Here is a 24,759-nt window from a genome sequence, read left to right as displayed (position 1 = left end):
TATTGCACAGTTTGTGAGCACCTTCTTTGTAAGGGAAAGCTCTTAGTAGTTGTCTAGGAGGATTGTCTGCCACTGATAGCTCACATAGCAGCATTTCAGCTGCCTTGTTCAAAGAAAAATAACTTATAGTTGTGCAATTTGTGGGAGTCAAATGATGCCCAAATCATGTGTTTCTCTCCTTCTTTCTGGTAGAACCGTCAGTTTCCATCAGATATGTTTCTGCTCATACCGTATCCCCAGTTTATTTAATCTGTTGATACGTTTGTTATCCATCAAGACACTAATTCTTCAGTCTGAGTTTTCTTCAGGCTGAGTCATACACTTTTGCTCGCCTTTTTTACAGCTTTTACAGGGCAAGAGTTTTGTGTGGTATACACCTAGTAACCCAGTCCACTTTTGAGAAGAATCTCCCGATGGCCACACAAGTTTTAAACAGGAAACTTATATTTACTTAGTAAATTCCAGCTTTTGAAAGCAGATATTTGGTGCCTCAAATCCAGTTCCTCTGTCCCTCTCGCTGCTCCTCTGAGCGTTAAGTATCAGTCAAAGAAAAGAATTTTGCAGCGCTGCTCAAACATTCCTTTGTATATTTTTAAAACGTCCTCTAACCAAATCGCTAGCTGTGGCTTTGTAGGAGAAGAGAATAACGCTGTGTAGCCATTCCATTCTGCTTCTATGCCTCAACAGTTCTTTTCTTGCAGGCTAAGAAAGCAACATGTGTTTTTGTTTACTTCAATCATCTTGAGTTTCCATAAACGCTCAAGCCTGAGCGAGAAACTTCCTCTGTGGTTGGATACATATACAGTCGCTGCATAGGGACTGTGACTGCTCAGAGACAATGTAATGCTAGGTCCAGCTTGATAACACAGTACTGAGCTTCCACTGTGTTTGTGTGTGCTACAACAATGGCTAGGGATTGAAATAATGGAAGACCAAAATAAGTTGTTTGTTTTTCCTTTCCCTGATCTTGTCTCTGTTTCCCTCTCCAGACCCCACAGCCATGGGCTTCATCATCTCTCCCTGGTCCCTCCTCCTCATGCCCTCTGGAAACATCTCATTCACAGACGAATATGTCACCCAGCAGGACTTAAGAGCCTTCACCGCTCCAGAGGTCTTGGAGGGGCTGTCCCTGACTTCCATCTCTGATATAGAGAAGGTATAAACCTTAACATACCTCATGATGTGACAGAAGCATACATACTGTTTAGTCTACAACCTCTGATGCATCGCTGGTGTGAGCGTTCTCCCCTGTTTTCAAATCTTGTGTGAATACTTTTAGTAAATCTCTGGCAAATAACATTTATTCTTTAAGATTTAACGCCACAAAAAAGCAGTTTTCTTTCATTTAAAATACTTAAATATGAAATCTGCGTTGTTATAAGCCACATTGAATAGCTTGCCATGTTCTGTTGATGATTATTCGCCAAATGGCGGGTGTAAAAGACACAAAAAAACCACACCCCCTGGATTTGACTCTGGTAGAAGAGTTAAAATCTTGCATGACTGGATTCCCGTCTCTGGCACGGCCCCACAGACCTCAACAGAGTTTTGTGCTGAGTCAGTTTTCCAGCCCTGCTCCCGTCTCCCCAGCTGAGTTATTTCAGAGTAGCAAATCTAATCTGTTTCTGTCATTATCAGTGACTGAGGGTAAACAGACGTCAGCTGCCATGGCCCACTTCTCCTTTTAATATTTCCTCAGCATTTGGGGTGCTGTTGTTTTTAATGCTTGGTATTTAAATGTTTTTAAAGAGTGTGTCTTTAAGTCTGCACTTGAGCTCTGTTCCTAAAAGACATTGAAAGCTAGGTTGCATTCTTTGGCAATCCCTGAATTATTCTTTCCTCTACCAAGCCACACATTCAGGGGAAGTGATTTCTCCCCCAAGCTATGAGTGCAGAGTAATAAGGGGAGGAAAATGGAAAATGTTTTTGGATTCAGGCTTAAGCCTCTGCCTTTTCTTTTCCAAATAAGAATGAATTCAACATGTATTACACTCCGGCTTAGCCTGTCTCTCTTTCTTCCACACAGGGCAGACTTGTTTTAACAAGGTTCAGTGCATAGTTTAGTTAAGAAAACCGAACCTTTATTTTATGTATTACGTACTATTAGCTTTACTTATGTATGTATGGTTGCTTGTTAGTGTAAATTGCACATACTTGATGCTCATTAAGTCAATATGATATTTCTTTCACAGATGCACATGTACTCTCTGGGGATGACGCTGTTCTGGGGAGCGGACTATGAGATCCCCCAAAGTCAGGTAAATCTTCACTGAGGATGGCTTCTTCCAAAGTTGTTCCTGAGCATTAAGGGCAGTAGCTTAAGGTTAGAAAAGCAAGCCTCTCAGTTTAATCATCCTAACCAGAACTGCCTAAGCGGAATAAATCTCGATGCAGCATTTTCCCCTTCCTCATTACTGCTGCTGGGGTGCCCTGGAATAATTCCCTCCCACAGAAATAGAGACTCCCTCTGAGTGAAACTCTAACCAACTGGGCAGGCGCTAGGAAACAAGATGTTAGCATAATAATGATGATAAAGTGTTGAGATTTGACTGAAGATACGTTTGTCCCAAGAAGATCTGGAGTACGCTCGTAACAACAAGAGACTTGGAGAAAGTATTTAGCAAAAACTAATTGCACAGGAACCGTGAACAGAGGGCTCCTGGGGCAAGGGAGAAGCAGGCGGGAAAGTCGCCACAGAAAGCTCAATGTCGGTGTATTGCGTAACACAGAGACTTTCCCTCGCGGCGCTGGGCTTAATCAGCACTGTGAACTTGTTTGGCAAGAGCTTGAATCTAATTGATGTTCATTAATATGTACAAACACTTTGAAGCTCTGATTTTAAGATCAACACTTCAACTATTTGCAGCCCAAACGCCTCAAAGCCCTTTATAGCAGACTTTGTGTTTGGTATTTGAATCTGTCTTTTTAGAATGAGACCTGTTTCTAAATATCACATCTGGATAAAGACATTTTAAAAAAGGTGCTCGTCGTAAACGCACTCTGGAATGTGTTTGAATCTGCCAAGTCCTGTGGAGATGGTTTGGCTCACAGAGCATTCACATCCCAGCCAGGTGTAAAACCCAGAGTGTTCACATTTTGGGGAAAAAAGGTACAGCCCACAGGATAGAGATGAAGACTCACACTCTCGCTTGCCATCCACTCACTCAAGGGCTCAGACCTCTGGACAGCAGCTGTTACAATCACTGGCTCAAATACATGTTGTTCATGATGCATGTAGATAAAGTGTCATAAAACCTGAAGTACACACAGCTTTGGATAGAGGATTAATTTAGGCCTTTAATCTAAAACATGTAGTAGTGACATTTAAAGTAGACTTGTGCCATGCTGGCGAGGTTAAGCTTTGATCTGAACATCATGGAAGTCAACCTTATGTCAGATTTAGAGATACCACATGGAGATGTACATGTCGTCCTGTTCCTGTGCATGTTTGTGTTTGAACCGTGCTCCCTATGTTTGCCTCACAGCCTATGAAGTTGGGGGAGCACCTGAACAGCCTGCTCCTCAACATGTGTGATGATGTGACACTGAGTCGAATGTCGCTGCGCACGGTGCTGGACATCTGCAGCAAACACATTAGAAACTCCAGTGGTGACCCTCCCTTCTCGTATATCAGGAAACTGGTCCGGTTGGTGCTGGGTAGCCTTTCCCAGGTAAGCCGTTTTATGATGTGGGTCAAACATTCTCGTTTTCCATATTTGTGTGTAAGATAAATCATTTATTTGCTCTGCCTGAGTGCAGAACTTTGTGAATTATGCAACAGTTAATGGAGCTCAGGCTGAAAGAACAGGATTTCAGGATGGATGACTCAGAGGGAATGTTTTTTTTCCCCTCCTTGCTCTGTCCTGCTTTTTCTTTTCACACCCGCTCTTTGTTTTTCTTTCCCCCTTACTCTCTCAGCTGGACGGTCTGCTGACTGATAGAGAGTCTCTTCCAGAGCGGAGTAAGGAGATTCGGGAGAGGCTGAGAGGAAAGGGCTTGCCCTCAGGTAAGATGAGCTGACACACACACTCATTAAACACACGGCTGTATGTGCTTGGTTTGTTTCCAAAGGATTTTCCCGTGGCGTGGAAAGAATACTTTATTGACTCACTGATTCAGATTTCTTGGCTGCCAATGCTTCATGATAAAGGGGTCTGGTTTCTATTAATCTTCAAAAACACATTTTGTTTTTGTTAACCTAAGCTCTGTGTGGTATTCATTTGAGTGGCACACTGTCGGGAACAAGAAGGAATCCTTGTTGAGGTAATAATAATGAGAATTGTTTGCATAAGTAGGTCAAGAGGTTGTTTTTTTTCTGTCTAATGATAAACTAAGATGATAACGTGTAGGTGGACTTATTGTTTAATGCTTGGAAGTTTGGGAGAATGAATCTTATCTGAGAAAATGTGATGTTAATTCCTTCCCTGGTTGCCAAGTAATTCATCCATTAGAGCCTCCCGCTCTGCTTCCTTCACTTTCTTGGAAAGAATCAAAACTTGCTGCTACCTCGAATCGGATTTAATTCAGGAAAATATGACCAAACCTTCCCAGTGGTTTCTGAGAGAACTTCGGCATTTTTCCAGGCCATGGAAAGGGGAGCGCAGCACAAACATGGCTGTTGTCCCGATTATGTAAGCTCGGCATGGCATTGATTACAGATGCATATTTTGGAGTCACCAGTGAAGCTGCTGGTCTGCTGCTTGTATCAGGGCTTTGTTTCCCCGGTGGAGCAGCAGCCAGCCCTAGGGAAAGTACATGCAAAGAGTATTAGTCAGTACTTAAGCTCCTCTCTTCTCACAGAGCTGCTCTCTCTCTCTTCTGTGTGTTGTTATTCCTGCTAGGGGAAATAAAGCCATTGTCTCTTTTTTTCATGTTGGATATTTCCATGTATTCTTCGCCGTAGTTCATACATGTATTAGCTGAGAACTTTGGCAACAATTGGCTTCTTTAAGAAATAAAATACATCCTGTGTTTTCATTTTGTTTTCCATGAGTCCCTGGAAGACAGCCTGTCCGTCTCTGATCTGTTTCCCTGTTAAGACCAAGCATGTGCTCCTTAGATTAAACCCCCGCATATAGAGCTTGTTTTTTATTTTCTTTACAGGACTTAACTTCTCCCCCTGCTCTCTCTTTTCTGCATCCCTTGCTCTTGTTTTTGCTCCTGCACACGCACATGTCGGCCTCCTTTTTGTCTCTTCCACTCTCAGACCAGAGCTGTCACTGGCAGCAGTGTACACACAGCTCGTCTGGAAAGGCCAGCTTTGAATTTATGGACCACCGAAGAGAGCACCATTCATTATTCAGTTTCACTAAAGACACAGAGAAAGCTGGGCTGAACAGAAATTGTTTGTTATTGTGGTGCCATATGCTCTTTTGTTTGTTTTTGATAATAATGGGGCTTCTTAACAAAATAGAATGTATATAGAAATGGTAGTTCCACTTGGGGTCAAGAACAGCATGCTAACTTTCTTAATTTGCTTTTCTTCAAGCCATTTTTGGTTAACTTTCAACAAATGAATCAAGTTTTATTTGCCATTAATGGCTGCTTCATTTACATCCCCGGGGTTGTTCAACAGAAACTTAATTTCTTTCTATTGCTGCTGCTAATTCTAAAGATTTGTCATAAAATCCAACAACTAACCATGGGAAAAACACTAGTACAATATAAGGAGATTTTAAGAAAGAAATAACCTTAATACAGATAGTAAACACATCTATACAATCCTTCTAACCAGCACTCTCGGGTTTTTTATTCAAATAAAAACGATAATGTACACTACATTTCTATTTATGACTGATCGGGAATCTGCGGACATACTGTATTTCTACATTCATGTACTGTAACTGCTTTCCAATCTTTGTAAGAGAGGCCTGCAGCAGGTGCTCCGTCTCTTGAGGCCAGGGTATCAGAGCAGAGGAGGGGAGTATTCAGTGGAGCCGTGTTCAGTTGTCATGTCATGCTGATGCTGTTAGAAATAGATGCACTTAGACGTAATTAAGCATGCTATGTTTTTCAGATTAAAATCCTTTTTAATCCCTCTCCAGGTCCACCTTTCATCCTAAATACCTCTTTCTGAATTAAAAGTAATGTGTGTGATTCACTGAGAATAATATCTACTTCAGATGATCTCTCTTACGGTCAGTATGAGAAAGTGAAAGCTAGAGAATCTATCTTCATTCATCTTCCCCTCTGAAGAGCTGCTAATGATGTTCTTTGCTGGATGATGTGAAGAAAATGAGTTCTGTCAGCTTCTGCAGTTTAATAAAGTTTTGGATGTCTCCTTTTCTCAGGGAGGAGCGCCGCCCCCAGGGTTCTGGAGCGCTACAGAGCCAGGAGTCAGGAGCAGACGTCTCTGAACCGGGGCCTCAGCCGCTCCATGGGCTCTCTGCCAATCCAGGACCTTTTGAAGGGGGATGAGGGGGCAGCCCATCAGTATTACCCGTCTGACTATCACCCCAACTCTGACTCCCCTACAGAATTCTACCCCAAACCCCCCTCACTCCAGCAGCAGCTGTCTTATCCCTATCTGCACCCCCTTCACCCGCAGCAAAAGGGCCGCCCTGTGGAACTGGACCGGAGGTCTTTAGCCTTCCACAGTGCGGATCTGGCCCCTAGTCGGGCGAAGAAGAACTGGGCTTCCTCTGTGGACTTAGCCTGCATTGACCCCGAGGCTCTTCGCTTTGGGGCTCTGGAGGATGCGCGGAGGGGCAGCAGTATCATCAATTCCCACTCCATAGGCAGGCGTAAATCCCCCCTGCGGGCATCCAGAGAGAGGGAGTCTCGCTTTTCTGAGTTTAGTGGGCTGAAGAGCAGGAAGCCTCATCACCATTCGGCCCTGTCAGTAGGGTCCGGAATCACCGGTGCATACGACAGGATAAAGGAGAGGCAGAGGAAGCTGCAGGTGCTCAGGCAGGCAGTGGATGGTGAGTATACTATCCTAACATACAGTGTTTAGTCCCATGAATGACATGAGTAGTGAATAAAACGGTATATGGTCTCTCCTGCATTAACTTGCTTCTGAAGGTGCCAGTATGAATCATCAGAGGTGCTTGTCAGATTGTCCCAAAGCTTTCAGAAACCAACCTCAAAAAAGGAGTCAGCGTTTGAACATCTCTATCCAGCTGTCTTTTTTCATTATCAAAAAGTCATTTTCCTCGTTATGCCTCTGTGAGTGCAAACATTGAATATCTGTAATATTGAATATCTTCCAAGTGAATTTGGATGCCCAATACTTTCACAATCTGATGTCCGAAACAATTTGCTGCACACTGATAACTGAACCAGTCCTCGTCCATCACTTCCTTACTCTTACTATGAGCCATACTGTGGCCGATTGTCTTTTTGTCACTTCCGGTGAGTAGCAGAATAGCAATTCACCATTTTTTCAGTAAAAGGTTTGTAATATTATTGACTTGTTTAATGTAAAAGCTGTTCAACTCACTCTGCAACATGTAACAGCCTTTGTTGCAGCTCATGCAGATATTTAATCAGTGCCATTTTTTCAGAATACTTCAACCATCACCTGGTCAGCAGTATTTAAAGATAATGAGATTGAGATTTGTCATTTTCTTTATCATGTGTCAGAACATCGATTGACATTTAATTATACTACATACATAATATGGCTGTAGTATAATTAAACGGAGCACCATTTCAAAGGGGAAACCCCCGCCAAAGTTCACAGCTTTAGTCTGCTTCTGAGATAATGATAAATCCTCTTTATAACTTATCCTTTCAAGGCCCCAGCTCTGTCATAAAGATATACAGTGGGGAGAACAAATATTTGATACACAGCCGATTTTGCAGGTTTTCCCACTTACAAAACATGTAGAGCTAGTAGCTACTCTTCAACTGTGAGTGACGGAATCTAAAACAAAAATCCAGAAAATCACATTGTATGATTTTTAAGTAATTAATTAGAATTGTATTGCATGATATAAGTATTTGATACATCAGAAAAACAGAACTTAATATTTGGTACAGAAACCTTTGTTTGCAATTACAGAGATCAGACGTTTCCTGTAGTTCTTGACCAGGTTTGCATACACTGCAGCAGGGATTTTGGCCCACTCCTCCATGCTAGATCTTCTCCAGATCCTTCAGGTTTCGGGGCTGTCACTGGGCAATACGGACTTTCAGCTCCCTCCAAAGATTTTCTATTGGGTTCAGGTCTGGCGACTGGCTAGGCCACTCCAGGACCTTGAGATGCTTCTTACGGAGCCACTCCTTAGCTGCCCTGGCTGTGTGTTTTGGGTCGTTGTCATGCTGGAAGACCCAGCCACGACCCATCTTCAATGCTCTTACTGAGGGAAGGAGGTTGTTGGCCAAGATCTCGCGATACATGGCCCCATCCATCCTCCCCTCAATACGGTGCAGTCGTCCTGTCCCCTTTGCAGAAAAGCATCCCCAAAGAATGATGTTTCCAACTCCATGCTTCACGGTTGGGATGGTGTTCTTGGGGTTGTACTCATCCTTCTTCTTCCTCCAAACACGGCGAGTGGAGTTTAGACCAAAAAGCTCTATTTTTGTCTCATCAGACCACATGACCTTCTCCCATTCCTCCTCTGGATCATCCAGATAGTCATTGGCAAACTTCAGACGGGCCAGGACATGCGCTGGCTTGAGCAGGGGGACCTTGCGTGCGCTGCAGGATTTTAATCCATGACGGCGTAGTGTGTTAATAATGGTTTTCTTGACCAGGTCCTGCCGTGTAGTTCTGCGCTGATCCCTCACCTTCCTCATGATCATTGATGCCCCACGAGGTGAGATCTTGCATGGAGCCCCAGACCGAGGGAGATTGACCGTCATCTTGAACTTCTTCCATTTTCTAATAATTGCACCAACACTTGTTGCCTTCTCACCGAGCTGCTTGCCTATTGTCCTGTAGCCCATCCCAGCCTTGAGCAGGTCTACAATTTTATCCCTGATGTCCTTACACAGCTCTCTGGTCTTGGCCATTGTGGAGAGGTTGGAGTCTGTTTGATTGAGTGTGTGGACAGGTCTCTTTTATACAAGTAACAAGTTCAAACAGGTGCAGTTAATACCAGTAATGAGTGGAGAACAGGAGGGCTTCTTAAAGAAAAACTAACAGGTCTGTGAGAGCCAACATTTTTACTGGTTGGTAGGTGATCAAATACTTATGTCATGCAATAAAATGCAAATTAATTATTTAAAAATCATACAATGGGATTTTCTGGATTTTTGTTTGTCTCTCACAGTTGAAGTGTACCTATGGTAAAAATTACAGACCTCTACATGCTTTGTAAGTGGGAAAACCCGCAAAATCGGCAGTGTATCAAATACTTGTTCTCCCGACTGTATGAGAAGTGTCAACTGGGTGCTAAAAAGAATCTATGGGGCAGTAGAATGGTGTTTGGGTGAATCAGCTGCAGTAAGTCAGAGTGGCTCACCTGAGGAGTGAAAAGGTCACAGTGATGGGTTAGCCAGCAGACACCGGGGTAGGTAAAGGCTGCCTGTCCATCTCTATCTACCATGTGGCAGTGGAGCTGGCTCCAATGAAGTTTGGTTGGTGGCGTTGGTTTGGACAGAATGTATGAGTCACTGGTACCGAGGTTTCCAAATGACTGATTCTAATTACAGACCAGCTTAATTCTAGCCTGCTCCTAACTGTCACTCATGCTGTAAGTCCCTTTTCTTTTTTCCCCCTCACATACGACTGCAAAAACACACATACGTGCAAGGTATTTGCAGACTAAAAAAAACAATCTCTGTAATCACATGCTTAGACCCAGCACACACAATACAATTGTTCGGCACCTCGGCAGTCAGCAGCAAGAGCTTTACATTTCCCTCCGGAGCTTATTGAATTCTTGCTAAAGTCTCCATAGACAGGCTCGTTTTATGCAGGGTCATAGTGAGTCTGCTGGCCATCTGCAGACCTTTTTTTTTTTAGGAGCATGAGGGATGAATGGTTTCATATAATAAAGCCCTGTCTTCTACCTCTTCTTCCCTTTCCTCCTCCCGCTGGTTTCACATACTCCTCACTCTCCAGCTCCCTCCAACCTCTGGCCTCCCTGCCTTTCTGGCAGCTATTTTTATTGCTCACCGAGCCACCGACTGACAGCATTCTTCTCTGACTGTGGCTTTTTATCCCCTGCAAGTCAAGCCTTCCTTTCCTCCCTTTTGCTGATTGTAATCAACAGGAGGCATTTTTGATTTGGTATCATTGAAGAGAGGAGCTAAAGTTCTTTGCCCATAAAAGTGTCAAAAGGAAATGAGAGATAATCACTTTACGTATGCCTGTTCTTGCTCAGTTCAAACTGGAAGGATTATCCGCATGTTTTGTAGCTTTTAATTGATATTACGTTATGGTTTATGGTTTGCTAGAAACCAAGCTGACACAAAGGAATTCTCACTACCATCGAAACTGACTGCGCTCTACGATGAAGACCGAGCCAAAATATTTTTTTGCTCCATCCCAGAGCTATTTTGTAGTATGAATGGGGTCTAATTGAGCACAGACCATTTGCAGGGCCCCGTGGATGTGTTGCTTGGCAGAAACCTTCTTTTCTTTCTTTTTCTCTTACTTTTTTCTGTTCTTTTCTGCAGGAAAGTGATGGCGCAGCAGTGGTCAGTGCTCTCAGGTTTCACCCAGTTTTCACACTGGATCTATGCCGTCTCTGTGTGTGCGTTTGCAAATCATACTCAATCCAAAAACATGACTAAAAAATTGTGTGTGTGCATGCCTGTGTGTGCATGGGCATGTTTATACCTGGTCCCCCTATGTCTCACCCCGGCGCGTCTCCTTTTTTTGGTGACAAGGTGCTTCCATCAGTAAAAGCTTTCCTCTGCTGACCTAGAAGCTGTAATTGGAGTCATGCGTAGCGGATGAGGGAATTCCAAACATTATTAACCATATTGGACTTTTCCGGCACTTGGCAGCAGGTCATGCGGCTTTGTGCCGGGTTGGATCCAGCTTGGACAACCACACACAACACGGCCGCCTCAAGGGAAGGGGAGGTGTCCACAAAAACAAACCAATAACCCGCAATTATATTACAGTTTGGTGTTTGACTCCGAAGGTTTCAGCAGGAAAGATTCTAAGGCTTTTATGGAAAGCTTTAGGGTTTATTTCTGATAACTTTCTGATTCATTTCCTCCTCACATTATGCATGATTTCTAAAATAAATATGCAATAAAGGTTATTAGTTTTATAAAAAAGACATTTCCATTGATATTTGTGCTCTTGAACTTTCACTTTCACAAAATCTAGATGGTATGTTTTTCTTCTGAGTCATGTTGACTTGGCAAAGGGAGTCTTGAGGGTTTCTGTTAGCTATTATCCATTTCAGTCTTTGCGTTAAAGGGAAGTTTCTTTTTTTCTCCCCTGGACCTCCAGACTTTAAATAGCCTCACAGTCTGAGTTTGTGTCTCTTCACAGCTTGAACTGCCCAAAAGGCTGTAGCCTATAGAAGCTGTTTGTGGACTCATGCAGAACTGTTGGTTCTGCAAGGAATCAAGGAGCAAGGGAAGAGTGAAAGGGAGAAAAAAGGAAAAGATAAGGCAAAGGGAGGAGATATGTGCAGGTTGGAATAATGGTTTCCTAGGAAAGCTGCTCTTCTAGTTCAAATGACTCCCTTTACAGAGGAGAAGACATGACAGAGCAAGTTGAAGCATGACACGATTCCTCGGCTCTCATTAAGCCTCACATCATGTGTTTGATTACTACTGACTGATTGAAATCCTTCCTAACTTTAGTTCATTCTCCTTTTTGTTTGTGCATGCTTGCTACTTATCAATGGTGCTCCTTTTTACGCGGAAGAGGGATATATTTCCTGGAAAGAAACGATAGCAGTCAGTGAGGAGGAGCACCGAGAAGGATCTGTTTATCTGAGTCACCGCGTACTGTATCCAGCCCTCCTACCTCTTCACTGAAATGTTCAAATGATCTCAGTAAATCTGTTTGATTAGCTGTGACCCTCTTTCTCTCTCTATTCCCTCACTGCTTTGAGAACTGTTGATGCTATGTTTATTTTGGAATTCTCTACATATCCTTATCCACCCTGGGGTTCATTTTGACTGACTAAAACTTCATCAGACAACCAGAAATACATGATTGAAATCACTCCGAAAGACCTCATCATACCATTCTTTTCACAGGAATTACATGTTCCCTCTATATGCAACACTATAGTATGCACTCTTAATACCCCTATGGTTTATATGTGATACCACATACCAGATAAGACTTACATTTCAGCAGCTATTACAACAAGACCTTTACTTACAATTGCAAAGTACAACATCAAAAACGTAAACAACCACGCCTCTAACAAATTGAACTTCAACAAACACATTTGTATTGCCTTCAGGGCATTAAAACATGTGCTTTTAATGATGAGGTTAATGTCCTTTAATGCAGGTCTTTTTGGGGAAATCTAAATGTATTCCTGGTTTATAAAGAGGCGTTTAGAGTTATATAATAGAGACGAATAGAGTGGTGGAGGGATGACATATTTTTGTCAGCCGACCCGGAAGTAAGCTGCGCATGGGTTCCCTCGACAAAAAACAATGCGATTTCTCCATAGGATTTAGGAATATTGTTAAAAAACAAGATTTTTCAATTTTCAAATCATAAATCCAATCGCCAGAAGCAAAATGCTAACGTGTTTGCTATAAAGGAACTACTGACGAGTACAGCAGGGTTCAACTTCAACGTCACGCCAACTTAAGATCATTTCAACTGACTTTTAAAAATACAGATTCAAAATTGTACAAGTTGAAGCGTTTGTTTTAAAGAGTTCGCAAGATGGCAGGTACTTGGTTTCAAGGGGCAAACAAACTTAGCAGGAGTGTTTACGTGTTCGGTGTAAAGAAGTACAGCGTCCTCGATGACTTCTGTTGTCCTATTCAGCTACTTGTTTTTCAGACACGTAAACTCTTCAAAAAAATCCCCAGCGAGGGGTCACTGCTGATGTATTTAATGTCGTAGAACAAAACGTGATCCGTCTCTTAAACTTGTGTCAACCACAGACCTGATTTCGAGCTATTTTCCAAAATCCTACAGAGACATCCCTTGACTCTTGAGACGAGGGAACCAGGAGTAGTAAAATGCTAATTCACTTCCAGGTTTTAGGACTCGTTCCTTCACCACTCGATTGGTAGAATTAAATGAAATCTGGCTGTGTGTCGTTTCTGTTATCTTGTCTTTTAATTGACTTTGACAAAATGAAGTAGCAGCACATACAAACACTTATTTTCACAAATATTTATCCTCTTTCGTTTCCCTTTCCTTCTAAGCTATAATCAGATCATAAACAGTTCCATCCAATTTGAGATTTCCTGTTGATAGTGGTCGTCCTATGCTGTGTCAGGATAAAGAAGAGGGAAATGGGTTTGATGTTGGTTTTATCCCTGCATTTTCTTCTCTACGTCACCCTGTGGGTCTCCAAACTGATCCTGACTGCACTCATAGCAGCGTAGCAGCGAGTGTAGGACAGGTGGCAATGTGTGGGATCATGTAGTCGTCAGTGTGGGTGTTAAAACAAATGTCTTGGTCCTGGCATCGGTGAATCACTCTAAATGACAAAGAGGACACTGTGGCTTTGTGTACATTTCTTACTGCACATGTCATTGCTCACTTAGCAAACGGAAGACGGGAAAACTATTTTGGGCGACATTTGACCACTCCTCTTCTGTCTTAGTAAGACTGCTGCCTTTACCACAAAGCTCTTTACTTATAGGTAAGATAGACTTCATTACAAAGACATGAGCCAAAATGCCTAACCCATGACTCAGAAATGCCATTCATTCAATCTGTGTAGCTGATACTGAAGAGCAGGACTTTCAAGTTTTGTGTAATAATATACGGGAAAGCACATGACACATTACATCGGAGTACAGAGTGTTGTGAAAATATATTTTAGTAGTTAGTAGTACCCCAGGTTTGTATGAAGCATTGCTCAGAGGAAAAGTTCATCATTGTGGTGAGCTGGTCTCTACTTGCTGTGGTTCATCCTGTCACGCAAGACAAAATAATAAACCCTTAAAACAAAACCTGACAGGAGGCATGCCTGCAGACACTCGCTGATGTTCACTGTAGTTCCATCCGTCTTTCATTAGTAGTGTTTACCAACAGCGTGACTAATACCTGCTCTGTGTGCGTCAGACTTGTGGTTCAGGGCTGCTGTCTCTGTTTTGATTTCGAGCCAGTACTGTAAAAGAAAAAACAGTAGCTTGTCCCTCTAACTGTGTAATAAAAATTGTTCTGTGTTGCGTGACATTGGAAAATAAACCTTAACATTCCTCACATACTGAATCCATGTAATCTTTTTTTGAGTTTTGTCTCATGTGCATGAAGTCAATGTTTGATCCATTTCATCATCCCGCTGACGTCTCTCTGTTAGTGCATGTTTGTACTTTATATTTTAAACGATGCTCTGATGGTCTTTCTCTTCCCTCAGACCCAGTCCACACTCATCAGAGGTACAACAGTGACTACAGCTCATCCAGTGAAAGCCCCTCTGTGACCTCCTCTGATCCAGACTACAGACAAGGTATAAGCTTCCTTTAGCATCATAGTTATTCTTTTCATGGACACACGTAACGTATCTTGGATAAATGCAGCCAGAGTCAGAATTCAATATTAAAATAGTCCAAAATAACTGAACTCTTAGTAATTAACTACAAAATTAAATGATCAAACTCGACCAACATGGTTCTCTGTCATGTTCCTGTTGATCTAAGACCCTGCTGGTTTTGTCATCTTATCTCTGACTTGTTTTCCCCTGGAAAGGAGAATGAGTCATTTAACAAGAAAAAACACCAGTAGCCTGGGCAACAAAGCCTGGGATTGAAAGCCACCTTCAAAGGATATCAATTATTCTTTGTCTCCATTGACGGCGGACTGTTATCTTTCTAAAGCCAGATTTCCTGCTCTCTTAATGCCAAACCTTACAGGACATACTTTGTTGACAAAATGTTGATGAGTACAGCGCTTCAAACCCCCCCCCCTCCCCCCTCGGAGCTGCTGTCAGTCTTTTATCTGCTGCTGATGGGATTAGATCATGTTTTTTTTAACTATGTAGGATTGCACAAGGTAAAATGACTTTGTTATCAGTCCAAAAGGAAATTGTGCAAGATTTCAACACCTTAATCGTGTGGGAAACACGAGGCTTGCCAATGAGCAAAACACAGCAGCAGCTCAGATTGAATTTGTCCAAACTGAGCTATAGATTAACCCAGACGCTCTGTTGTGAAAGTAAAACTGCTTCAATTTACTGTAGATTCACTGACAGAGACAAGTTGGTCGTGTTTTAAAATTGGTGTAGCACATGTCTCATGAAAAATATAAATAACTCTCTCACAGGCTTGAGATGCAGAAGATGTGTTCATTTATTTAGTCCAGAGAGTTGACTCATTTAAAGTAGTTTACTCAAAAATGTCAGTGCAGCTGAAGACTGACTTAACAAAGGTCAAAAGTACATGTATTCCATTTCTCTCCATACCCAGGGGTATCACCTTTGGAAAAAAGTCTGACATTGAGCTCAGGCAGCTGTGAGGAGTTTAGACGTACCAATGGAAAACGTGCCAATTTCATTTGGAGAAGGATAAAATATATTAAACATGTTCCAAAAAAAAGAGAATGAGTTACTTTCAACTCCAAAGCACGATTAATCACAACTTCTAAGAGATTAAAAGGCTCTTAGACAGGGCAGAACTTGTCTCAGTATATTTTAGTAGTGTATGACACACTGTTGCTGTCATACAGACGTGGGTTTTTTTTGCACGCAATTTATGTCAAGAAGACAACAGAGATACTGTTTGTTGCTTCTGATTTGACCTGGTTTCAACTCCTCAAATCAAAGTGTAGGTGTCTGCATCAGGAGGGTTGTGTATAGTACTGTGTGTGATTGTACAAAGCTGATACTCCCGTGTCTCTCCCAGCTAAGAAACCAGGCGATGTGAGGAGGTTTGGCTCGCAGCTGGCTCTTTCCTCTGAACATGATGCCCTGTCGCTGACGAGTCACAACAGGCACAGGTAACACGCACATTTGTATACAGCTTGCAATTCAACAAACAAGGTACCAGTGTTGTGTCTTATCTCCCAAGTTACCAACACACAGCTAGTAGTTTGTTTATCCGTATGGAAATCTCATCCTTCACACGGACACTGCAGTCTTCAACTCATTTCCAAGATGTTTACTTTTTGTTACAACATTTCTGAACCCATTGTTCTTCTATTAGATCCCTCCGACTAATTAATCAAATCTAATTCAAGAAGTTCCACAATCAAGGCTTAAACAAAATATCTAACAAACTCCCACTTATAAAGGTTAATTGAGTTACTGAATCAGTCAAAACACTTTTTAAAATTTGATTGGGTTTTTTTTTGTTACCATCTATGCCCTTATATTGTATGCTGTTGTATTTTTGGGAATCACCTTATATCACCCTCCAGATTTATTGTGAATGGAAATGGATCAAGTTTCCCCACAGGATTATGCATGTCTTAAATCAAATGTGTCTGCATGTGTTCGCTTTTTTTCCGTTCCCTACCCTGAGAAGAGAAGCCACACATGGAGCTGTGGTGTTTGGTCCTCTGGGCCACAAACAGCTGGTGATGCACAGCAGGGTCAGCCCATGCTTTAGTAATGAGGTCATCTAATGTGACATCCACATTCAGCACTCTCTATCTCTTTAATCTCTGGCATTACGGGGAACTGCTGCCTGCTGTTGCTGTGCCTGCTAACAGGAAACCCATGTTTTCATTCAGTCCCTCAGCACAGAGCACTTGTTTTGCCCTGACACTAAAGGAGGGCATCCCTGCTAACATTTGGTGTCTTTTTGTGCTAACACATTGTCTGACAAACTCTCCTCATGTCATTATTTGTTGTATGAAGAAGGCAAAAAATAAAAGGCAGTAGATAAAAACACTCCCTTCTCCAACCCCCGGGATCTTAGGTCCTAGGAACAAATCCTTTTAACTTTTCAGTGTTTGAAGCTAGTGGGCAGGAGACAACTCCTTTGTAGTGGCAGCTCCAAAGCTTAGAAAGCATTCCTCTTTCCATCAAATATACCTCCATTGACACCTTTAAGAAAAGAAAGACATACAGCTCTGGAAAAAATGAAAAGACTACTCCAAATGTTTCTTAAATCTTGATCTCTACATGTATGGCTGCCTTTCCAGTGTCTGTTGAATTCCAACACAGAGAAATTGTCAGTAGTTTATAGAATACACTAATTTAAACAAAAGTCTATAAATAATAAAAACAGGGAGAAAGGTAATGCTGAAGTGGTCTCTTAATGTTTTCCTTTCTAATCTTTTCAATGGCTTTTAGTTTTATAAACTGATCTTACATATTGTATTTCGTTTCTCTTTCAGATTTGTGCAGATATAATATTGCCTTGTATTTTCTCCTTTCATCCATTGAAAGCCACTGTCAAAGAGCTTGTTTTAAACATGCTATATTAATAAACTTGACTTAACTTGTTTCCATTCATCTCTATGACAATACCACACAGTTCTGACTCCAGCACCCCTGTTCTTTTCTCCTGCAGGCTGTATGAGGGGGCGGCTGATGAAGATCTGTTCGGGGCGGAGCTGCTCCTCCAGAGGCAGGAGGAAGAGGTGCAGCGGCTCCAGGTCCACCTGGCCAACAGGCTCTCCAGGGCCAACCTCTACCCCGCAGATGATCCCCTGGCCCCATCTCGCACTTCTATGCTCGACCTTCGAGACCCCCTCCACTCCTCTTCTGTACTTCGCAAACCCAAGGTTTTTGCTCTTAACGCTCTACCAGCCTCCAGAATTTCTTTGTTTTTTACTAATCATGCCAACTTTGAGGTTAACTTCAGATATTTGGGTCTTATTTTCTTAGTTTGTTAAAAATGTACTTTATCATAATGGGAGTGTTGACCACATTTAAACACCCACGCGTGACACACCTAACTCTTGAACTCCCAAAGTGATTAAAAGACATTATTTCTACACGCACACTGCAAGGGGAACTCCCTACATCCAATGTCTGACTATGCTTGAAGCTTGTTTATATTGCAAAATTGAACTCACATGAACTCATTGGCTACTAGCTTGTTGTTGCTATGCTCACTAGATGTGCTGATAGTACAAATCACTGACTGGAAATCATAACTCTTGTCAGCCTGCGTACGTTAATTGAAAATATATGGGTTTGTGGTAGATGTGGGATTTTTTGGTTACGCTCGGATTTATCCCACGTACTATCACAAAATGTGTCAACACAAGTGGTAAACATAGCAACACATCTGCTGATGTCTGCAGTTAATACCCTTACTGTCTTTCAACTGTATTCCTAATAGGTTAATTATGCAAGCAAAGGCAAGGCATATTTCCTGTACTGCTTTTTTGTAAATTGATGTCATTTCTGCTGGGGGGGTTCCAGTTTATAAACAATAACCTTTGAGCTAAAGCAAAGGAAGGAATCTTGCTCCTCTACTTCTGGTGAGACCTGTTTACAGCACGTATGAACAAGGAAGTGGGTCGAATAAAAAAGCATCACATGACCTGTCATTGATATTAGCTCATCAGAGCAGCTATTACAGCCTGCAGCAATGACAATACATGAACTCAATCAGTTGTCATCACAGCAAAACAATAAATAAATAAAAGGCCTTAGTTGAAAATGCTTATTTTACATGTTTGATAACGTAATGAATTTCTCTTTACCCCAATTTCAGAACTTCCATGGGCCTGAGTTTGTGAAGATGGCCAGTGAGCCGTGTGTGGCCTTATCTGTTCCCTCTTCAATAATGGTGAGACAGTGCATTTAATTTCACCTTTGAGCTAATGTTTCCATGATGTTGCCAAAAGAAAGTGCATTATTTCTCATTACTATTCCATAACTCCTTCCCTTCTTTCTCTCTCTGCGTAAAAGAAGCGTGGTAAGGTGGAGGAAGTGCAGAGGAAGGTGGGTGTAGTGCTGCTGAATGGCCAAAAGCTGGAGCTGAGCTGTGACATCAAGGCCGTTTGCAAAGACGTTCTTGACATGGTGGTCGCTCACATCGGGCTTGTGGAGCACAATCTCTTCGGACTAGCATACCTCAGAGGTACCTTGTGTAGCCTGTTCTTCTCTGTAATTTGAGTTGCATGAACATCAGGGATATGTTTGGGTAGTCAGTCTTCTATGTTGTGTGCACTAGTGTGTGTGTGTGGCGGTTACCATAGCTTCATTTAGTTAACCAATGTTAGGACTGCCACTGATCCACGTTGACCTTAAATACCCTCTTCTCCCACAAGAAAACACTCAGGAATCCATGGTTTCTCATGAAAGGAGTGGCACATCATTTATCCTAGAGAAAAAAGTATCTTCCGAAATCCAATGTTTAGACTGTGACATCAAATTTGAAGCATATCAGACATGGTTTCATTAATTTTGTGTGCAGAGATTTGTGGTAATGAATTTGTACGGCTAATTTTGGAAGCAAAATGTTGGTGCAAGCAAACATGAATGACTGATAAACTCATTCTTACTCCATCCCAACCCTCCCCCCTAACAATCACACACACAGATGAGGAGTTTTTCTTCGTTGAACCTGATGCCAAACTGACCAAGGTGGCACCAGAGGGATGGAAGGAGGACCCTAAGAAGAAGAAATCGGATGTGCCTTTTAATCTATTCCTACGCATCAAATTCTTCATTGATGACGTCAACCTCATACAGTTAGTATTTCTTTTTGTAACTGTGAACCTTAAATGACACAAGTGTTTCATTGTTATAGCAAAATACATCTAATATGACCAAATATCTCTGTATTTGTTTATAACAGGCATGCTATGACCAAACATCAGTACTACCTACAGCTGAGGAAGGATATCTTGGAGGAGAGGATGCGCTGTGACACAGAAAGTTCCATGCTGTTGGCCTCACTGGCACTGCAGGCTGAATTCAGTGACTACCAACCTGAGGTACTGACACACTTTAGTACATCTAAGTGTTACTAGTCAGCTGACAACACTCAAAATGCTGGTTTTCACTCAATTGTGAAATTGTCTTGGCTTTTATTTTTCTATATAACAAAAAGTAAAGTCTTCCGACATGGCGCTGTTTTTTTCCTGTGCCTCAGCTCCACGGGAAGACCTACTTCAGAACAGAGCACTACCTCCCAGTGTCTGTCCTGGATAAAATTGACCAGACGACCGTCAAGGAGGAGCTGCCCAAACTTCACAGCAACTACTACGGGGCATCTGACTCTGAGGCAGAGTTTGAGTTTCTCAAGGTCAGCAAGACCAGAGAATAAAGGAATCATGATTCCGTACAGACTGCCCAAAATATTTCAGTTATTGCTACACAAGTGTTTATTTTGTGACACACACACAGTGAACAATTGTTTGCACACAATGGCCTTGGTTCCAGGAAAAAGTGCCAAAGAGTTTATTTTTACAGAAAAAGTTATACATTTGAGTTTAGACTTGACAACAAACCAAAAGTTTGCAGTGTCAACCACAAACAAAAGTCCTGGCACGGCATCTTTGCCATATTCACAGTCTACTAAAGCCTGTCTTTTCTCTTCATGCCACTGAATCATATTGAATACCATTATAATTTTTCATGTAACCAGATCAAATGTTTTGCACCCAGATCTGATCACATTCTGATTATAAACTATTTGTCCGCATGAAAATGTCCAATATATCACATCCCTTCCCCCTAAATCAATACTGTACTGTGTATTTGTGAGAATATGCTTTATTTTAATTGTTTTAAAGGTGAGCCAGAGGCTGACAGAGTATGGGGTCCATTTCCACCGGGTACTTCCTGAGAAGCGGTCCCAGACGGGCATCATGTTGGGGGTCTACTCCAAGGGGGTGCTGATCTTTGAAGTGCTAAACGGAAATCGGACCCCAGTGCTAAGGTTCCCCTGGAGGGACACTAAAAAGATTTCCTTTATAGTATGTACTTGTCTTTACTATTAAAAATAATAAAAACTAAGCCACGCTATACTAAATGTAATTCATTCACTAATTAAGCCTAGTTGATCCTAGCTTTCACTCAAATGTTGAACCTCTCACCCTGAAGAAAAAGAAGATTTGCCTGCAGAACACATCCGATGGGATTAAGCACCTGTTTCAGACGGACAGCAACAAGACCGGTCAGTATCTGCTCCAGCTCTGCTCCGACCAGCACAAGTTCCACCTGCAGATGAAGGCTCGCCAAAACAACCAGGAGCTTCAGGACCTAGGTATGAGAGAAGCAGCCACACAGGATATGCCCTCAGGCTCAGAGGTCCAGCTCAAGGAGATGCACTTAGTTTCACTGAGAGGAACACGTCACAGACAGTTCTTCACACAGCAGTAGTGTAGTGATACTACAGTGATATATCCCAGCGAGAAAGTAAACTTCATTGTTTCCAGCCGCAGCTGCTTGTGTCATCCCACATATCCTCTCCAGATAATAGCTGGAGCCCAGTCATTTCCTAGAATTCACATTCAAGTAATTATTAACCTGAATAAGCTCTGTTGCTTTCAACATAAAAGCGTATCATCTTCTCCATAATATGTCCATCATCATGTCCCAATTATGTAACATGTAAATCAAACATGTGGGCATTTCTTAACAGTTGATTTATCTTTTTCACGGTGCCTTTTTTGGATTGATTTGACAGAAAACGTACTCCTTACGCCTACCAGATTGTTGACATAAAGTCACAACTTATATTTGAGGGCCAAGAAGAACAGCCAGACCATTAGCTATGATGATTACGATGGATATCTTTAGGAAGAACCGTAACCGTGCAAACGACAGTAACTGATTTTCCCGTCTAGACAATAATTACTTCAGACTGCCGAGTTAATGAAACAGATCCACCCTTAGGCTCTTTTGAATTCCCTTGCTTTATTATTGATGTCAATATTTTTTCTAGAAGGTGATTGTTTCAGGATCTACAAGAGGTTCCATGTTGACAAACTAGCACATTAAAATAATCTTACATGTATTTTTTAGTGATAAAAGCAGAATGTTATAATATTTTACTGTAAAAAAAGAGCCATTTTGCATAATTAGTACTTGTACTTTGGAAACTTTTAGTACATTTAGGTGGTAATACATCTGTACTTTTTTTTAAGTGATATTTTGAATTCAGGAATTTGACTATATGAAGTAACTTTATAATGTACGTTAGTATTTCTACTTTTACTCAGGGGATCCGAGTACTTCTTCCACTAACCAGTGACTTTCAGTTTTTTTGCGTTTATTTTCTTTTCATCAGAGAACTGCCCCCTGAGCAGTCGGCAGTATTCCCTTGACTCTCGAAGTGGAGACTCAGTGGGGAGGACGGTGAGCTCGGGCAGCCTGGCCCCCAGCTTATCGACACGCTCCAACCCGGACCAACTGAAGAGGATCTCCTACTCGGAGGTGGCCCTCCACAAGGCAACTTCTGGCTCCGTCCAAGATGAGCTTCACTTTCCAGGTTTCAATCCAGTGGCCTCCATGGTCCTTTCCAATCCGCGGATAATGAGTCGCTCCCACCACAACCTGGGACAGATGCCAGAGTCTCCTGAGCACCGGATGGCTACATCGTATGAAGGCCAGTCGCAGCCCAGGCTGAGTCAGGCACCGCCAAACCAAGCAGCCTCTCACTTCCAGCAGCACCAGAGAGCCAGCTCCGACACAGACTCCATCTCGCACCAAGACAAGTGAGTCGAAGAAGTAAAATGTTGAGGAAAAGCCTAAAAACACTAGTATTTGAAGGATAAACTGAGAATAAAAGCATAGTGCGTGTTGTAAATGCTGACAGTGTTTTATTACTCTACCGCCAATCAAACAACTCAGGAACTGTAACTTTTAATGCATTTGCACGCCTTTAGTTTGCCCTTTAAAATCTTATTTCATGCTCAGTTAAGGAAATGGGACCTTGTTTTTATTAGTTGGCCCTCTGTAAAGTATCCAATGCCAGAGTCTCCAAGCTTCCTTCAGGAGGAGTTTACAAAATGAGGACTTGTTAATGGGCCTGTATTTCTGCCTGACACCACAGAGACACAGAGAACTCCACCTCAAGCCTCTAATTAACCCTCCGGGGGTCTGTGTGTGTGGGTGCACACGCGCCCTTGTGTCTGTGCTTTAATGAGAGTGTGCCTATTCCGTTTTTCATTTAGTAACAACACTTTTTTCTGCCAGTTACTCCCTCTCCTGTCAGCTTTTCAGATGACATGTGTGATATTGCTTCTCTACGAATGAGACTGAAACGTTAGTAGTTATCAAAATGCATTTTATGTTAAGGCAACATCACTTTTTCTGACCCTGTGTAACAAGAAAAGTCTCCCCTTTAGGCTAAATATTCTCCTCTGACTCTCCTCTCAGATCTTTGGGCACAGTGTCCCACAGCAGCCCGGTATGGAGCGTCAGCAGGGCCAAAAAGGAATCTGACTCTTCTTCCACAGAGGATACTGGCCAAGCGTATGTAGTTGGTAAGGATGCTGACCTTCGAGTGCTGTGGCTCCCTGGGGATGGATATTACAACTAATGTGGACTTCCTGTCTGCTCATATACAAGTTAATGTAATTGTATTTTTGTAGAGACTAAGGTTAATATAATTCACCAGCAGTTAAGTTAATTGCTCTGTGAAGCTACAGCTCTCTTTCATGAGATAAGAAAATGCATCGTTAAGTAGTGAATTGCCACTTACCTAAATACTTAAATATAAAAAGTTTCCTTATACATTTGGAAAGAAAGTCATTATAATGAAAATGATATACCCGGTAAACTGGCAGTGAGGTCTAAAACAAATTAATTGTAGTGGATATTTTTAGGACTAAGCCACATTCCTATCATTTTTGTAATGTTTCCTAAAAACATTTGTTTTTAGGAAACATTATTATCTTTTTATCTTTGACCTACTATTGCAACTTATTTTATTATATTGTTTACGTTTGCACCACCAGACCCCAAAGCAAATTCCTTCCATGTGTAAACGTCACTGGCAGTAATCTTGATTCTGAATAGCTGAGTAACCCTCATGTGGAAACCTAAATGATGGTGTTAAAATACCTTTAGTTTACTGACTTGATTGCTCATCATCCATATTAGAAACTAAATGAAATGAAATGGCCAGATTGTGCAACGGTTTTCCACGTGTGTTAATTATGAATCGCTGAAAATGTAATATTTCCTTTATTATTGCCTTAAATGGAGCCACAGATATCCCTGTTCTTTTTAATAAAGAAAACCAAAGCACGGCCTTGCTAATATCTTCTCTTTTCTACCCCCAGGTGTCAGTATGCACAGTTCCTCTGGACCACCCTCAACCCCAGCCTCTGTTAACGGCATGTATTAGCATATCTATCTTTCATTTTCCCAGATATAAACACTCTGGATTCCCATGCTTTATGTACAGTATAATGTCGAATAGCAGGAAATGTTAGACTGCTCTCACCCACCACTTGTGTCGTAACATTATTAATCCCCTTCTTCAATCTGGTGAACCATATGCCGATCGTGGCGCAGCCAAGTACGGATATACAAACCAAAAAAAAAAAAAAGTCTGTGTCCTAATCACAATTATATAATACAGAATTGAGTCTCTGTCCCCTCAGGGCTGCCTGCCTGCGGAACTGCCCCCGGCCCCCTATTTAATAGCTTCATACTTGGCACTAAACTCATGACCTTCCCTTTCATCCAAGCTTAACCCGTCTTTTCAGGCCCATTAGCCAACAGTGCTAACGTACGGGTCGTGCAGCAACACTGTATTCCTGCCCGAGCCGATTAATAGTTACAGTGTGGATAAAACTAATCCCGTCCTATATTATGTGTGATATTAATTCAACAA

The 24,759-nt window shown here is 41.9% G+C and overlaps 1 protein-coding gene across 3 annotated transcripts in view; it reads left to right on the top strand.

Annotated features, from left to right (window-relative positions):
- ptpn13 (protein tyrosine phosphatase non-receptor type 13) overlaps positions 1 to 24,759 on the top strand; it is a 43,260-nt gene that overhangs the window by 7,794 nt on the left and 10,707 nt on the right. For 2 of the 3 annotated variants that reach the window (XM_063889646.1, XM_063889645.1), the window contains exons 3-20: positions 990 to 1,156; positions 2,193 to 2,258; positions 3,486 to 3,671; positions 3,919 to 4,006; positions 6,291 to 6,923; positions 14,424 to 14,516; positions 15,907 to 16,000; positions 17,521 to 17,734; positions 18,676 to 18,750; positions 18,873 to 19,044; positions 19,507 to 19,657; positions 19,765 to 19,903; positions 20,062 to 20,214; positions 20,705 to 20,887; positions 21,015 to 21,177; positions 22,204 to 22,630; positions 23,295 to 23,401; positions 24,203 to 24,256. In XM_063889646.1, the coding sequence (XP_063745716.1) occupies positions 990 to 1,156; positions 2,193 to 2,258; positions 3,486 to 3,671; positions 3,919 to 4,006; positions 6,291 to 6,923; positions 14,424 to 14,516; positions 15,907 to 16,000; positions 17,521 to 17,734; positions 18,676 to 18,750; positions 18,873 to 19,044; positions 19,507 to 19,657; positions 19,765 to 19,903; positions 20,062 to 20,214; positions 20,705 to 20,887; positions 21,015 to 21,177; positions 22,204 to 22,630; positions 23,295 to 23,401; positions 24,203 to 24,256 (3,165 nt within the window). The remainder of the gene's footprint in view (positions 1 to 989; positions 1,157 to 2,192; positions 2,259 to 3,485; positions 3,672 to 3,918; positions 4,007 to 6,290; positions 6,924 to 14,423; positions 14,517 to 15,906; positions 16,001 to 17,520; positions 17,735 to 18,675; positions 18,751 to 18,872; positions 19,045 to 19,506; positions 19,658 to 19,764; positions 19,904 to 20,061; positions 20,215 to 20,704; positions 20,888 to 21,014; positions 21,178 to 22,203; positions 22,631 to 23,294; positions 23,402 to 24,202; positions 24,257 to 24,759) is intronic. The other variant, XM_063889644.1, reaches the window with a different exon arrangement.

The sequence above is a fragment of the Eleginops maclovinus genome, chromosome 8 (assembly GCF_036324505.1).
Source record: "Eleginops maclovinus isolate JMC-PN-2008 ecotype Puerto Natales chromosome 8, JC_Emac_rtc_rv5, whole genome shotgun sequence".
Lineage (NCBI taxonomy): Eukaryota > Metazoa > Chordata > Actinopteri > Perciformes > Eleginopidae > Eleginops > Eleginops maclovinus.
The sequence above is the reverse complement of the archived record's forward strand: the minus strand, read 5'-3'. Positions and strand labels throughout refer to the sequence as shown.